This window comes from Geotrypetes seraphini, chromosome 7, assembly GCF_902459505.1.
Source record: "Geotrypetes seraphini chromosome 7, aGeoSer1.1, whole genome shotgun sequence".
Lineage (NCBI taxonomy): Eukaryota > Metazoa > Chordata > Amphibia > Gymnophiona > Dermophiidae > Geotrypetes > Geotrypetes seraphini.
The window spans coordinates 13211079-13225346 of NC_047090.1; the positions used below are offsets into that span (position 1 = coordinate 13211079).

At 44.1% G+C, this 14268-nt stretch overlaps 1 protein-coding gene across 2 annotated transcripts in view; it reads left to right on the forward strand.

Moving 5' to 3' along the window:
• The window catches only part of RAP1B (RAP1B, member of RAS oncogene family), a 72920-nt gene that overhangs the window by 30432 nt on the left and 28220 nt on the right, over positions 1-14268 (forward strand). The window contains exons 3-6 of one of the 2 annotated variants that reach the window (XM_033952573.1): positions 2093-2161; positions 5840-5896; positions 10636-10776; positions 13937-14080. In XM_033952573.1, the coding sequence (XP_033808464.1) occupies positions 2093-2161; positions 5840-5896; positions 10636-10776; positions 13937-14080 (411 nt within the window). The remainder of the gene's footprint in view (positions 1-2092; positions 2162-5839; positions 5897-10635; positions 10777-13936; positions 14081-14268) is intronic. The other variant, XM_033952574.1, reaches the window with a different exon arrangement.

Below are 14268 nucleotides of genomic sequence, written 5' to 3' on the forward strand. Positions count from 1 at the left end.
TGCATGCACGAAGGCCCTCCAGAAGGGCCCCGAGATGCTAGTGGGGAGTGCTAGCAGGAAAGAGGGCCAGAGAGGAGAGGCACTGGCGCCCGCTGAGGCACATCCTATAGGCAGTCAGCTGGTGTCAGTGCTTATCCTCCTCCCCAGTGTGCCACAGCACACCTGAAATCTCAGGAGGCAAACAGTTTGAGATACACTGATATAAGCTATTGTGCAAGGTCATACTGCGTTATTTGCAATCACAGTACAGGAAAAAAATAGAATAGCCGACACCACCACCTATCTTGCAATCCCTTGGTGTATTCACTGGAAGAGCGATGCCCCAATCTTAGCAAGCCATTTTGAAAATAGAGTTGGAATGTGCAGGAGTAACTAGGGACTTTTCCTGCCCTAACTACACCTCGAGATAGGTCCCAGGGAGTCTGGAAGGAGGGGCAACTCCTTTTTGAAAGGGGGAGGGAGACATGGGAAAAAGCAGACATTTCTTTCTTCCATTGAAAACACATGGTTATTTTTGAGCAAAACTGAAGAGAGGCCAAAACCGAACAGAGTGGATTTTGGGCCGGTTTCGGCACTGTTACTCAGTGTCTCTCAGACTGTGTTCCACGAGAGATTCCAGAATTTTACTTTATTTTAAAAAATTCCCTTCATAAATATACACTAGAATAGATGACATGGACGTCACGTACGCAAGAGCCTGTCAATGTTATGACAGTCTGTGTGCGTAAGAATACAACTGCCTAGAAACGCATCATTCTTTGACATGATTAGTCTTTGAAAACTAACAGCAAATCATTTTATTTTTATTTTTTATGCAACAAAGTAATCAAGGCTTTGTTACCGTTTGGATTTTTTTCTCTTTGTGAACTTGGATTTTCAGCTCTGACAGAAATTAAATTTAAAAAAGAACTGCAGATGGTGGATGATGAAATGCATGTTTACTTGTCGACTATCAAGCCACATTTTGAGTTGATTTACATTCAAAAACAAGGGCATCCATCGCATTGATTACCAATTCAGTTTCACCATTGTTACAATTACTCATACATAGCTTAAAAATAACTCTCTAATTTTTTGTTGGTTTTGCAATTTTATAATTTCAGTTATAATATGCCGTGAAAAACATTTGCTCCATTTAGTGTGTCGGAGCTTTAAAAAAAAAAAAAGTTTGAGAGATACTGCTGTAACTGAAACTGAAATTTGATCAGCCTGTATACCAGATTACCGTATTTTCACGCATATAACGCGCGCGTTATACACGATTTTACAAACCGAGCATAACCATGCGCGTTATATGTGTGAGCACGTTATACAATTTTTTTTTTTTCATTGCGATCCGGCATCCCCCCTGCGAACCGGCATCCTCCCCCCCCCCCCGCTCACGTCACCCCTCCTCCCTCGCGATCCTACATCCCCCCCCCAGCACCGCAAAGACATCGCTTACCCGGTTGGGCACCAGCACCAGCACCAATGCACAGGACGTGCCAGTGCCAGTGCCCGAAGATCCTCCCTCGCCTGGGCTAGGCTGGTCTGGGTTTGAGCATTTGCGCATTCTCAAAGCCTTCTGGTCTCGCTCTCTTCGAGATTCTCAGATTCAGAATCTCGGAGAGAGCGAGACCAGAAGGCTTTGAGCATGTGCAAATGCTCAAACCCAAACCAGTCCAGCACAGGGAAGAGGGAGGATCTCCCTCGCACCACCCAGCCCAGCCCAGGCGAGGGAGGATCTTCAGGCACTGGCACGTCCTGTGCATTGGTGCTGGTGCTGGTGCCGGTGCCCAATCGGGTAAGCAATGTCTTTGCGGTGCTGGGGGGGATGTAGGATCACGGGGGAGGGGGTGGTGACGCGAGCGGGGGGGGGAGGATGCCTGTTCGCAGGCCAGAAGAGGGAACAGGAGGAGGTTTTAGCAGCATGCGCGGTATACGCGTGTGCGTGCTATATAAAAACTTTATTACAGAAATGCTTTGTTCCCGCGTGCTATACATGTATGCGTGTTATATGCGTGAAAATATGGTAATCTCCAAGAAACTTTAAATGTTATCCTGCAATGTTTAACAAGTTTGGATTGTTTTTGTTGGTTTTTTTTTTTAACAGACAGTACAATTTGTTCAAGGAATATTTGTTGAAAAATATGACCCAACAATAGAAGATTCATACAGAAAGGTATGTAATAGCCTGTGGCAGTTGTGTATTTGTTTTAATTATGTACTTATAACAGGTATTCTTCAGCCCATGGCAGTTGGAGAATCTTAAAGGAATTGACTGCTGCAGACAGAATGTGACCTGAATATTCAAAGCTGGGCCTAATCTGGATACCGTTACTGAATATCCTGGTCTTAGGTAGCCACCAGAAGTTACCGAAGTGCTGGCTGATATTCAGACAAGTGCCTGGAAACAGAGGCCAACTGAGTTCTGGTGATGAAACCAGCCTAGAAGCCGTGTTCGTCCTTGTTTGTTTCTACATGGCTCTGTCTCCTTTGACTAAACTGACTTGCTCTTCTGGCAAAACACAAACTAGCCTTCCCTATCCTTGGGAACTCACATGCAGTTGGTGTTTAAAAATATCCATAATAAATATTCATGAGATAAATTTCTATGAAATGGAGGCAGTGCCTGCATACACATAATGAATATTCATTGCAGATAACTCTGACTGGCTGGCTGAGAGTCCTCAAGACAGATTTGACAATTACTTCATTGACAAATTGGCTGCTGTCTTGTATTCAGCTCTGTAATGATCAAGTTGGATGTCTTTCTGACTAAATTAAACGTCTTCAAATCAGAATTGTTGGCCACCCCAAAAGGTCTGTTGAAATCTGCATTACTAGAAAGCATCTGCTGAGCAGCTGCTTTTTCCTTGTTCCATACCTTACCTTGACTGCTCCAATATGTCGTCGGTGCCATCGGTCAAACAGCTACAGAACAATCTTTGGGATAATTCTGTGGTCCTTGAGCAATCCTGAGCTTGGGAGTTGACCATATTGAGTGACTGATTTCATAAAGAAAGCAAATTTGCTTTCTTCTACAAATATTTTCCATAGGCAGCAGAATTAACCAGAAAGGTAATTGTACTCGCCTTGCCTGGAGCCGATTCTGAGCTTTTAAGAAATCTGAGGGAACTGCTGTAAATGAAGGCCATGTTTGCTCAAAGTTACTTTCAGACTGAGCATTTAGAGCTCTATTTTGCCTTGCAGCCATCAGATGATACATTATTTATGTTGATGATTTAATTCTGCTTTCTGTGGAGAGCATATATCATAGGTAAACAAGTTTTATCCCAGGACAAGCAGACAGCATATTCTCACGAATAGGTAACATCATGAACATTGAGAGTTGCGACACCGATTTAGATGGTGCCGCTAACACCGATACCGATGTCGAATCCCCCTCCATGCCGAAAAGCAATTTTTGCTGGATGAGGCAGTTCTTAAAGGTTCACTTTTGCAGAGACGAACAACGTGAACAATTCTCTAGACGATGCTTAGGCCCCAAACACTGGAGGCACCAGCGATGTGGGTCAGTGAGGGAAATGGGCCGAGCACAGCGTCTACACTTTTTAAAACCCGTTTGAGGCCGGGACATGGATGGAAACACAGACTCAGTGAAATCAAACCCGGAACCCAAGGTCGAATCCAAGAAAGGGATAAAACAATTTTTTTTTTTTTAACTGGAAAACGAAAGAAATAAAAAGAAAGGAAAAAACTGACTGAAAAGTCAGAAATACCACGAGAGCAGGAAGGCAGCCATTGAAACGCGACTTCTTAGCTCCGCAGAAACTGAGGGACCGCACATCCTACATCGGGCGGGAAGGCACTCGCGCATGTGCAGTTCGAGCTATCGCGAACTTTCTAAACACTTAAAGTGGCAGTTTTGAAGTGGTCCGTAATGGGGCTCCGTCGGTGACGTCGCCTATTCATGAGAATTTCTGCCTGCTGTCCCTGGATAACACCTGTTACGGTAAGTAACTGTGCTTTACTATACACCTAGGAGAAGAAACGAAGGTTGTAGAAAGAGTGGTTGAAACAATAGAAGAAATGGGAGATCATTAAATTAAATAAAAACTGAAATATATATAAACAAAAATCTGACCACTACAAATGTTGTAAAGGTTAGTTTATTTTCCTTTTAATTTAAGAATTTTTAAAATTTGTGCATAGTAAAACATATTTATACACAAATATCCAGAAGAATCTATTCCTAAAGTGTTACAGGAGACCAAAGGCCTTGCCTTTATAAAGTACTAAAACAGAAGAAAATCAGGCTGATATAGACAAAACCCTTGAAACATACTAATGTTTTTTACAGGCTGCTTCTTGAATTGCATAACTGTCCTGAGCACGAGAAAATAAATTCTGTAGTACATGCAGTTGTATTGATTTCTGTATGATTATCATACAATTGAAGGTGATAGTTTTAAGCCATCTTTCATTTTTTGTCATATATAATCAGTGGTGTAGTGAGGGTGGGAGGTACCTGGAATAGTGGCACCCTCCCAGTCCTCTTCTCTGCCACCGTGCACAGGTGTGCCTATTCCCTTCCCCCATACCTCTTTAACTTCAATGCGAGCAGCATCACCAACTTTCTGCCTGCACCAGTCTTGGATCTCCACGACCAGGAAGTGATATCAGAGGGAGGCTGAGGCTGGCGCAAGCAGCAAGTTGGAGTTGCTGCTCTTGCTGGCGAAGAGCTAGAGGTTCGGGGCAGGGAAGTGAAGGCACGTGCGCAGCAGAGGAGGGTGGGAAGCAGTGGGGGCAGAGACTAGGAGAGTTTCTGGCGCCCCCACCAAGACAGTGCCTGGGGTGGTCTGCCCCTCCCCCCATTATGCCAGACAGACACGCACACTCTCACTATCTCTCCCATACCTGGAATCCCTGGTGGTCCAGAGGTGTAGTGGGCAGGAGTGAGCTTTCCGTGCTCCTTCCCCGTTGCTAAACCAGTCACTGCCGTGAGTTCTGGCTTCAGCTGTACCGAGCATGAGCGTGCTTTTGCACTGGCTTTCTGAATGGCTGTGGCGAGTCTCATGAGAATTCACGGGAGCCATTCAGGAAGCCGCTCAACACTGAGCAGCAGCGCCAAAATGCGATCCTGCTCTGTACAACTGAAATTAGAACTCATGGCAGGAGTGCGGAAAGCTTGTTCCTGCCTGCTACACTTCTGGACCACCAGGGATTCAAGGTACGCAGCAGAGAGGAGGTACAGTGGACAAGGTATGGAGGGGGGACAGGGTGGATAACTTGGTAGGGAGGGAAGGGGGCTGGGTGCAGAACCTGACATTGGAGGGAGGGAAGGGAGCTGGGTGCAGTGCCTGACAAAGGAGGGAGGGAGGGGGGTGTTTGGTGCAGATCCTGGCAGGACACTTGAATATTAAGCCCCTGACTTATATTCGAGTCAACCATTTTTCCTTCTTTTTTGGGGAGGGGAAATGGGGGTCTGAACTTATATTTGGATCAACTTACATTCGAGTGTATACGGTACCACTTTTAAACTGCTATAGCAAAAAAAGAAGCTATAAACTATTCCCATTTTCCCTGTTCATATTAGCTGTTTCATGAAGCATTATTTTGTTGTTTTTTTGTAACTTCATATTTATTCTCAAGTTTCAGTAGTGTGTATGTGAGCAGTAAATTAAGTACGCTCTGTTCTGTGCTTAGTAGTTGAGAATATTTGTTAACACTTTTAACAAATGTTTGTATTGATTGTCACACAAAGTAGGTAGGATTTAAGTTATTGGTAGCTGGTTTTGTACTTTGCTTGTTGAACTAACGTGTATGTTGCAGTTAAGAGTGTTGTAAAATTGTCCATTTTGGGATTTTTCTTAATGCTGTTATATTTTCTTGTCAGCAAGTTGAAGTAGATTGCCAACAGTGCATGCTTGAAATCTTGGACACTGCAGGAACGGTAAGCGAGAAGGTTTTGTAAAAATGAATAAACGATGTAACAGTGGAATATGTCATCCGTCTCGTATCGTTATGCTAACATGGTTACTGTGCACAAAATGCAGTCCTACAGACAGTTCATGCTAATTCTACCTGCTTAGCAGTTTATCATATAGATTTAGCATAAGCCTCTGTGTTCCACTCCTATTACTTTTAAATGGTCATTTCAGGGAGGAGGGAAAAAAGTTGGATATATGAGTTCAGGTTCTTTATTTTCCTTCAGTAAGGAGGAGCATCATAATTCAACTGCATATGGGATAAATTTAAAGCTACATCTGCAAGGAGTTCTAGAAGACATGATTGGATAAATATCTGTTTTTCCTCTCCTGAAAAAAAGTCATTCAGGGTTTGCCTTGCATTATAAATTGAGTGTCTGAACTTGCTGTGTGTGCTTATAATGTAAAGCTGCTTTGTAACTAATGCATAAGGTGTATGGGGACAGACTTAAAGATCTCAATATTAGTGTTGCCCAATTCAGGAAAAAAAATTTCGATTTGATTCATCCTATTGAATCGATTTTTCGATTTGATTTTCCTGCCCAATTTGGTGTTTTTTTCAAACATCCTGGTGGGTTTAATTTATAGCCTCTTCACTCTCTTTGCCCTCTCCTACCCACACTGGTGCTATAGTGTAAACAAAATAAACAAACAAAAGAGACTTTTCCTCTTTCTGTTAAATCCTAGCTCACACTTGCTGTCTGCCACCAACTCTGGCAGGATACACTTTTCAAATCTGTACACACATTGTAATCACAAAACAGAAAATAAAATTATTTTTTCTACCTTTTGTTGTCTGATCATTATTCAAATCATGTTGGTCCCAGGCTCTGGTTGTCTTCTGATAACTTACTTGCCAGGTCTCCTGCCCATTTGTCATTTCCTTCTTTCTCCGTGCTAACCATCCATCTTCCATCTCTGGCCTCCCCTTCCATTTTCCTTCCCTCCCCTTCTGTTTTCCTTCTCTCCCCTTCCGTTTTCCTTCTCTCCCCTTCCGTTTCCTTTCCCTCCCCCGGAGGTCTGGCATTTTTCTTTTTTTTTGTCTCCATTCCCACAGCTGCAGTGATGGACCCCACCATCCCCAGAACCACCATCTCTCCTTTTCTTAACCACCCTTTCACCCAGCATCTCTCCCTCCTTCCCCACCACCCCAGGGTTCACCATCTCTCCCATTCTCATCCCAACTACCCTCCTATCTAGTATCTCTATCCCCCCACACCATCCCTTGTGTCCTACTTCTCTCCCTTTCTGTTCCTTCCCTCCCTAAATCCCATTATCCACCATCTCTCTCCCTCTCCTCTGTTTTTAGACCCATTATATCTTCCCCCCATTCCAGCATATGCACATCTCTTTGAACCCCCCTTCTCTCTCTCTCCCTCTGTGTACTTCTACACCTGTCGTCGTCCCCTGAAGGCCTACATGTTCCCCTCTGGCCTCCCAGTCTTACCTTTACTTAATTTCATATTGGGGGAGGGTTGTTAAAAAATTATCGCCCTGGGTGTCACATACCCTAAATATACCACTGCTTGTAGCAAGACGTAAAAGGAGACCAGACGAGTATATTCCTCCAGATCTGAAGACTCACCAAGATTGATCACCCATATACAGGAATATCTCACTTTTTGCTCCAATTATGATTCAAATATGGAACAAAAATGGAGCCTGTTTGTGCATCTGCAACCGGGCTTCCTGCTCAATGCTAATTGGGGCAGACTAGCAGCAATGGATCTTCCCTGCAGCGCGGCCAATGGTTGAAGGGAGAAGGGAGGTAGAGCTAGCAAACTCCTCCTCCTTCATTACAGGGGCTCCAAAAAGTCAAAGATATCCGCAGAGCTGAAGATAGATGATGGAAGAAGGCAGTTAAACGCATGCCGGTGGCTGGTTGGGGCTGCGCTCCTTTCCCACAACCCCCTCTCTAACCCCATAGCCAAGAAATGCTAGCGCCTCTGACAAGTACAGGCTCGGGCTCATTGCGGGGAGGGTGGAAGTAGGAAGAAGCCAGGTCTGTGCTGTCACTAGCGCACATAGGAAGTGGAGGCTCGTGGCCGGGGAACTCTTCTTTCTGGACTCTTAAGTGCTCGTGCTCACTTGACTGCTGTAATTAAGTAAAGGGAGGCCAGGGGGGAAGCCGGCGGACTCTGCTGCAGCACTTTCCGACTGACCCTCCCCCCTCGTCCCCTAAAGCAGGAGCGGCAGTGGCCAGCCAACAAGAGGCAAATCGAATCAAATCGTTCACCCAAAGTGAATCGGTGAAACGATTTAAATCGGGAGGCACTACTCAATGTGTATACTTTGGAGGAAAGGCAAGAGAGGGGGAGATATGATAGATCAATGGTATTCAACCCAGTCCTCAGGGACCACCTGGCCAGTCGGGTTTTCAGAATATCCACAATGAATATGGATGGCAGAGACTTTGAAAACCCATCTGGCCAGGTGGTCCCTGAGGAGTGGGTTGAATACCACTGGTTTAAATACCTATGTGGTATAATGCGCATGAGGTGAGTCTTTTTCATTTGGAAGGAAGCTCTGGAATGAGAGGGCATAGGATAAAGTTAACAGGCTCAGGAGTAATCTAAGGAAACACTTTTTTTTTTTTTTTTTACCAAAAGGGTGGTAGATTTATGGAATACTCTCCCAGTAGAGGTGGTGTAGACTAGGGCTGCCCGATTCAGGAAAAAAATTTTGATTCGATTCAGCCTATTGAATCGATTTTTTTGATTAAATTTTCCTGCCCAATTGGGTGTTTTGTTGTTGTTGGTTTTTTTTTTAAACCCTGGTGGGTTTATTTTATAGCCTTTTCACCCTTTTTATAGCCTCTTCACCCCCTTTGCCTTTTCCTAACCACACTGGTGCTGTGGTGTAAACAAAATAAACAAGACTTTTCCTCTCTCTATTAAATCCTAGCTCACGTTTGCAGTCTAACACCAGCTCTGGCAGGATACACATTTCAAATCTGACATATTGTAATCACAAAACAGAAAATAAAATTATTTTTTCTACCTTTTTGTTGTCCCAGGCTCTGGTTATCTTCTGATAACTTGCTTGCCAGGGTCTCCTTCTTTCTCCGTGCTAACCATCCATCTTCCATCTCTATCCTCCCCTTCAATTTCCCTTCCCTCCCCAAGAGGTCTGGCATCTTTCCTTTCTTTCGTCTTCATCCACAGATCCACCTTTTCTCAACTACCCTTTCATCCAACATCTCTCCCTCCTTCCCCACCACCCCAGGGTCCACTATATCTCCCTTTCTTTTTCCAACTATCCTCCTATCCAGTATCTCTATCCTCCCCTCCACACCATCCCTTGTGTCCAACTTCTCTCCCTTTCTATTCCTTCCCTCCCTAAATCCCATTGTCCACCATCTCCCTCCCTCTCCTCTGTTTTTAGACCCATTATTTCTTCCCCCCCAAGTTAGGCATATGCACATCTCTTTGAACCCCCCCTTCCCTCCCTCCGTGTATTATACACCAGGCCCCCCCTCCCCTGAAGGTCTGTCCCCCCTTGAAGCCCTGCATCCCACTCCTGAAGGCCTGTACTGCCCCCCCTGAAAGTCTGCCTGTCCCCCCTGAAGGCCTGTACCACCACCCCTGAAGGCCACCTCCCCCTTTGAAGGCCTGTCCCCCCCCCCTTGGAAGGCCTGCACCCCACCACTGAAGGCCTGCCTCCCCCCTCCAAAGGACTGCGCACACCACCTCCCCCTGTAAGGCCTGCGTGTTCCCCCTGGCCTCCTCCGCACCATTTACCTAATATCGACAGCCTGCAGAGAAGATTGCCGATGCTAGTGATCTTTGCAAGCTGCCATAGGTTTTCGGAGCTGTTTCCTCTGCCGCAATCCTGCCTCTGACATCAGAGGAGGGGCAGGACCGCGGCAGAGGAAACAGCTCCAAAGACATATGGCAGCTTGCAAAGATCACTAGAATTGGCGATCTTCTCTGCAGGCTGCTGATAGTGCGCGGGAGGCCAGGGGGGAAGCCGGACACCAGCACTTCCTGACTGACCCTCCTCCCTCGCCCTCTAAAGCAGGTATGGCAGCGGCCGTCCAGCAAGAGGCAGCGTTGCCACTCCTACTTTAGGGGGTGAGGGGGGAGGGTCAGTTACCGAATCAGAAGGCCGATTTTTTGTTTTAAACCGATTCGAATAGATTCACCTGAAGTTAATCGGTGAACCAATTCAAATCGTGAATTGGGCAGCACCAGTAGAGACAGACTGTCTGAATTCAAGAAAGTATGGGGCCATTTGGCCTTTATTTACCGTTTATATGTTTCTATAACCATAAAGCTCTATGACCTCACAATGCAAGTGTTAAGAGCCTTAGCTTATAACAATAATGCTCTTTGACCTCACAATACAGGTGTAAAGAACCTTAGCCTAGAGCAGGGGTGTCAAAGTCCCTCCTCGAGGGCCGCAATCCAGTCGGATTTCAGGATTTCCCCAATGAATATGCATGAGATCTATTTGCCTACACTGCTTTCATTGTATGCTAATAGATCTCATGCATATTCATTGGGGAAATCCTGAAAACCTGACTGGATTGCGGCCCTCAAGGAGGGACTTTGACACCCCTGGCCTAGAGGGAGAGGAGGAGTTTGCATGTTTCTATATATGGATTTGTATAGAGTATTCTGATCAAGTAAAGAAGTTAATTGGGGCATGACCTATTTTGAAATTTGGTATAATCATAGGGCATATTTGTTGACTTTGATTACAGGAACAATTTACAGCAATGAGAGATCTCTACATGAAAAATGGACAAGGCTTTGCGTTAGTTTATTCAATTACAGCGCAGTCAACATTTAATGATCTCCAGGACCTGCGGGAACAGATTCTTCGAGTCAAAGACACTGATGATGTGAGCTGTCTTCCAAAGTAATAATGCAATAGAAAATTTGAGAAATGCTTAACGATGGTTTTTAAAGTTTTTGCTTGCTGTGATCAAATAACAAATTATGGAATTTATTCCAAGCATTATATGAAGGACAAATCAAGATTTATGCTCATATACTCACTTACAACATTAAAACTTTAGTATAATTATGTTCTGTTAGTACAGTGAATGTTCTCCTAAATATATACTATGCCATAGCAATATTTGCTTTAATTTTGAATGAACTATTTAGTATCTGTGTGGTGATTTCCTTAGGGCTTCTTTTATTAAACTGCGCTAGCAGTTTTTAGCGCAGAGAGCCACGCTGAATGGCCTGCGCTGCTCCTGACGCTCATAAGAACTCTATGAGCGTTGGGATAAGCGTGGGTCATTCAGCGCGGCTCCCCGCACTAGAAACTGCTAGCGCAGTTTAATAAAAGAGGCCCTAAGGAGCTCACCACACAGATACTAAATAGTTCATTCAAAATTAGAGCAAATATTTTCATTTAAACTATGGAATTGAATGCTGGGAGGATATGGTAAAAGCAGTTATCAAACTTGTTTGTTGTTTTTTTTTAACAGCTATACTAAGTTCATACAGCATAGGATCTATATTTTTGAGATCCGACCTGGTTTGGCCACTATTGGAAACAGGATACTGGGCTTGATGGTTCTTTGGTCTGATCCAGTACACATGTTCGTACACACACGTGCGTGGAGACAGACTATCTGAATTCAAGAAAGTCTAGGACAAGCACCTAGGATCTAAGGGAGGACAGTACTTATGAATGGGCAGCTGTGATAAGCCATACGGGCTTTTTCTGCCATCCTTTTTTCACTCTTCCAAGCCTCATTCATATCCAGCTGAAAATCCCTATTTTCTCTAGACTGCAGAGATGGCTTGTACTATTTGAAAGACATTCAGAAGTGGGAAATCTGGCAACTGTCTCTCTCTTTACAGTTTGAAAAATCCAGACATTATGGTGTCTAAATGCACCCTCTTTTGCACTGTCAGTCTGCAGTGCCGGCTCCTACTTCAAAGCTAGTAGTTAGGCCATCTAAGTGAAAGTAACTTCTAGAACCAACTTCAGGCTGGCCCCTCCCACCCACAATAATTAAAGATACAATATAGGCCGCACAAGGGAGGTGGAAGCACCCAATTTTTCCCCCCAGCCATTGGCTTCTTATGTGGGTGAGGCAGCAGTGCACGGGGGAGAGGGGGGGAAGCACATTTCCAGTTTGAAACACTTCTGCATGCCTTTACCAATCACATATTTAGATAAGTCTTCTTGGCAAAGAATCATGATGGCAGATAAAGGCCAAAAGGCCTATCCAGTCTGCCCGGCTGCAATATCATTTCAAGCAACCCTCAACTACATAATCCCTTGCTTATCCATGAGGTATTAGAATTGCTTACCAGTAATAGGGGGTTTCAGTGGACAGCAGAAAAATGTAACCATACTATTCCTCCCAAAGTCCCCTCTAATGATGCAGGGTGCCCACAAAAACACTCTTTGATTTTAAATGGTTACAAAACCAAAATTTATTGGAAGAGTCTTTCACCTTTGAGGCTACAGTTTCATTAACTCATACAGTTTCATATGGTGTACACGCGATGTGCGCCACACCTGTTACTCAGCAAACATCAATGCAATAATCAAGCTCGGACCAGACTCTCTGAAGCATATTCAGTGTGATCGCATTTATAGCTTCAGTGATGCGTTCCTGTAGATCATCCATAGTTGCGGGTAGTGGAGGTATGTACACTCTGTCTTTCACGTACCCCCAAAGAAAACAGTCACAAAAAGTAATGTCTGGTGATCTCGGGGGCCACTTGAACACCTGGTTATGTTCTCGCGTTGCATAGTCTGAAGGTTGTAACTTCTGTACCAATTGCAGCTTATAAGGGTGAAAGTGCAAGTGATTGGGTAAGATCTTGTTAACTGTGCTTTTGTGGGACTTGTATTTGCTGTCATCTTATTTATAAACATATTCCAACAAGTTTTGATTTTGTAACCATTTAAAATCAAGGAGTGTTTTTGTGGGCACCCTGTACGAATGTAGAGATGATGCGGTATACAAACCTAAGGTTTAGATTAGATTAGATTAGATTATATTGAACTCTTAACAATTGAGATTTATGGTGGGAAAGCAACATGGGAACGTCTGCAAGCTCAGGAGGCTTAATAGAAGGTGACTTTCCTGAGCTTTAGGAGTGCACTTCAGAATAAAGCCACGTCTTAAATGTCACTCATCCATGTGGCTATTTTCTTCTGCTTTAATTAAGTGAAAATGCGTATGTTTGCTTTAAAAATCCACTGATGTCCTCACAAGTTTGTTTGTACTTTATGGGAAAGAAGTGTCATTTTATAAGTTATACAAAAGGATGACCCATAGAGTCCACAGGAAAAACGAGAATCCAAAGGCAAAAGAACTGTGGAGACTGATGTTAATGATGCAGACTTTATTATATCAAGAAAGTAATCCACAATATTGGGACAACGTTGAAAATCCACTACTTGTACCAGTGAAGAGGACCCAACACAGTGCGTGTTTTGACCTTAAATGTCTTCCTCAGGGGTCCCGATGCAGTCTCTTCAAAGATGTGTGGATATAGCAAGCCTACACCCTGGTTGCCTCTCGGGACCTGGCCACTACCTGATTAGAGCCCTGACAGTTCTCCGGAGCTTCCCTGGGCCTTCTGCTCGGCTTGCTGAAGAGCAGGCTGGGTCCAAGACGAGCAGAAGGTGGCCCGGGAAAGCTCCTGAGAGCTGTCAGGGATCTAATCATAAAGTGGCCAGGTCCTGAGAAGCGGCGTAGGCTTGCTATATCCACACATCTTTGAAGAGACCGCATCAGGACTCCTGAGGAAGACACTAAGGTCAAAACACACACTGTGTTGGGTCCTCTTCACTGGTACAAATAGTGGATGTTCAACGTTGTCCCCAAAATTGTGGATTACTTTCTTGATATAAATAAAGTCTGCATCAGTAACATCAGTCTCCACAGTACTTTTGCCTTTGGATTCTCATTTTATAAGGTAAACATGAAGTTCAGTATATTTTGTCCCTAGTACTTAAGACTTTCTTTTATATATATATATATATTGGCTAATAACTTCTTTATTGATGTATCTTATATTAAGGTGCCAATGATCTTGGTTGGCAACAAATGTGACTTGGAAGATGAGAGAGTGGTGGGGAAAGAACAAGGACACAACCTAGCAAGGCAGTGGAACAACTGTGCGTTCTTAGAGTCTTCTGCTAAATCAAAGATTAATGTTAATGAGGTAAGTGTTGTATCCAATGAAAAGAGGCATGTGCCCATTTTATTCTGTATCTCAGTAGTGCTATTGGGGGGACTAAAGTCAGGATCTGCAAATAAGGACCATAGGTTTTGATGGAATAGGTAAACTATGCACAAAATAGTTGGCCTTAATAGGAGTGCCAAGCTGGGTCCGACTCATGGTCCATCAAA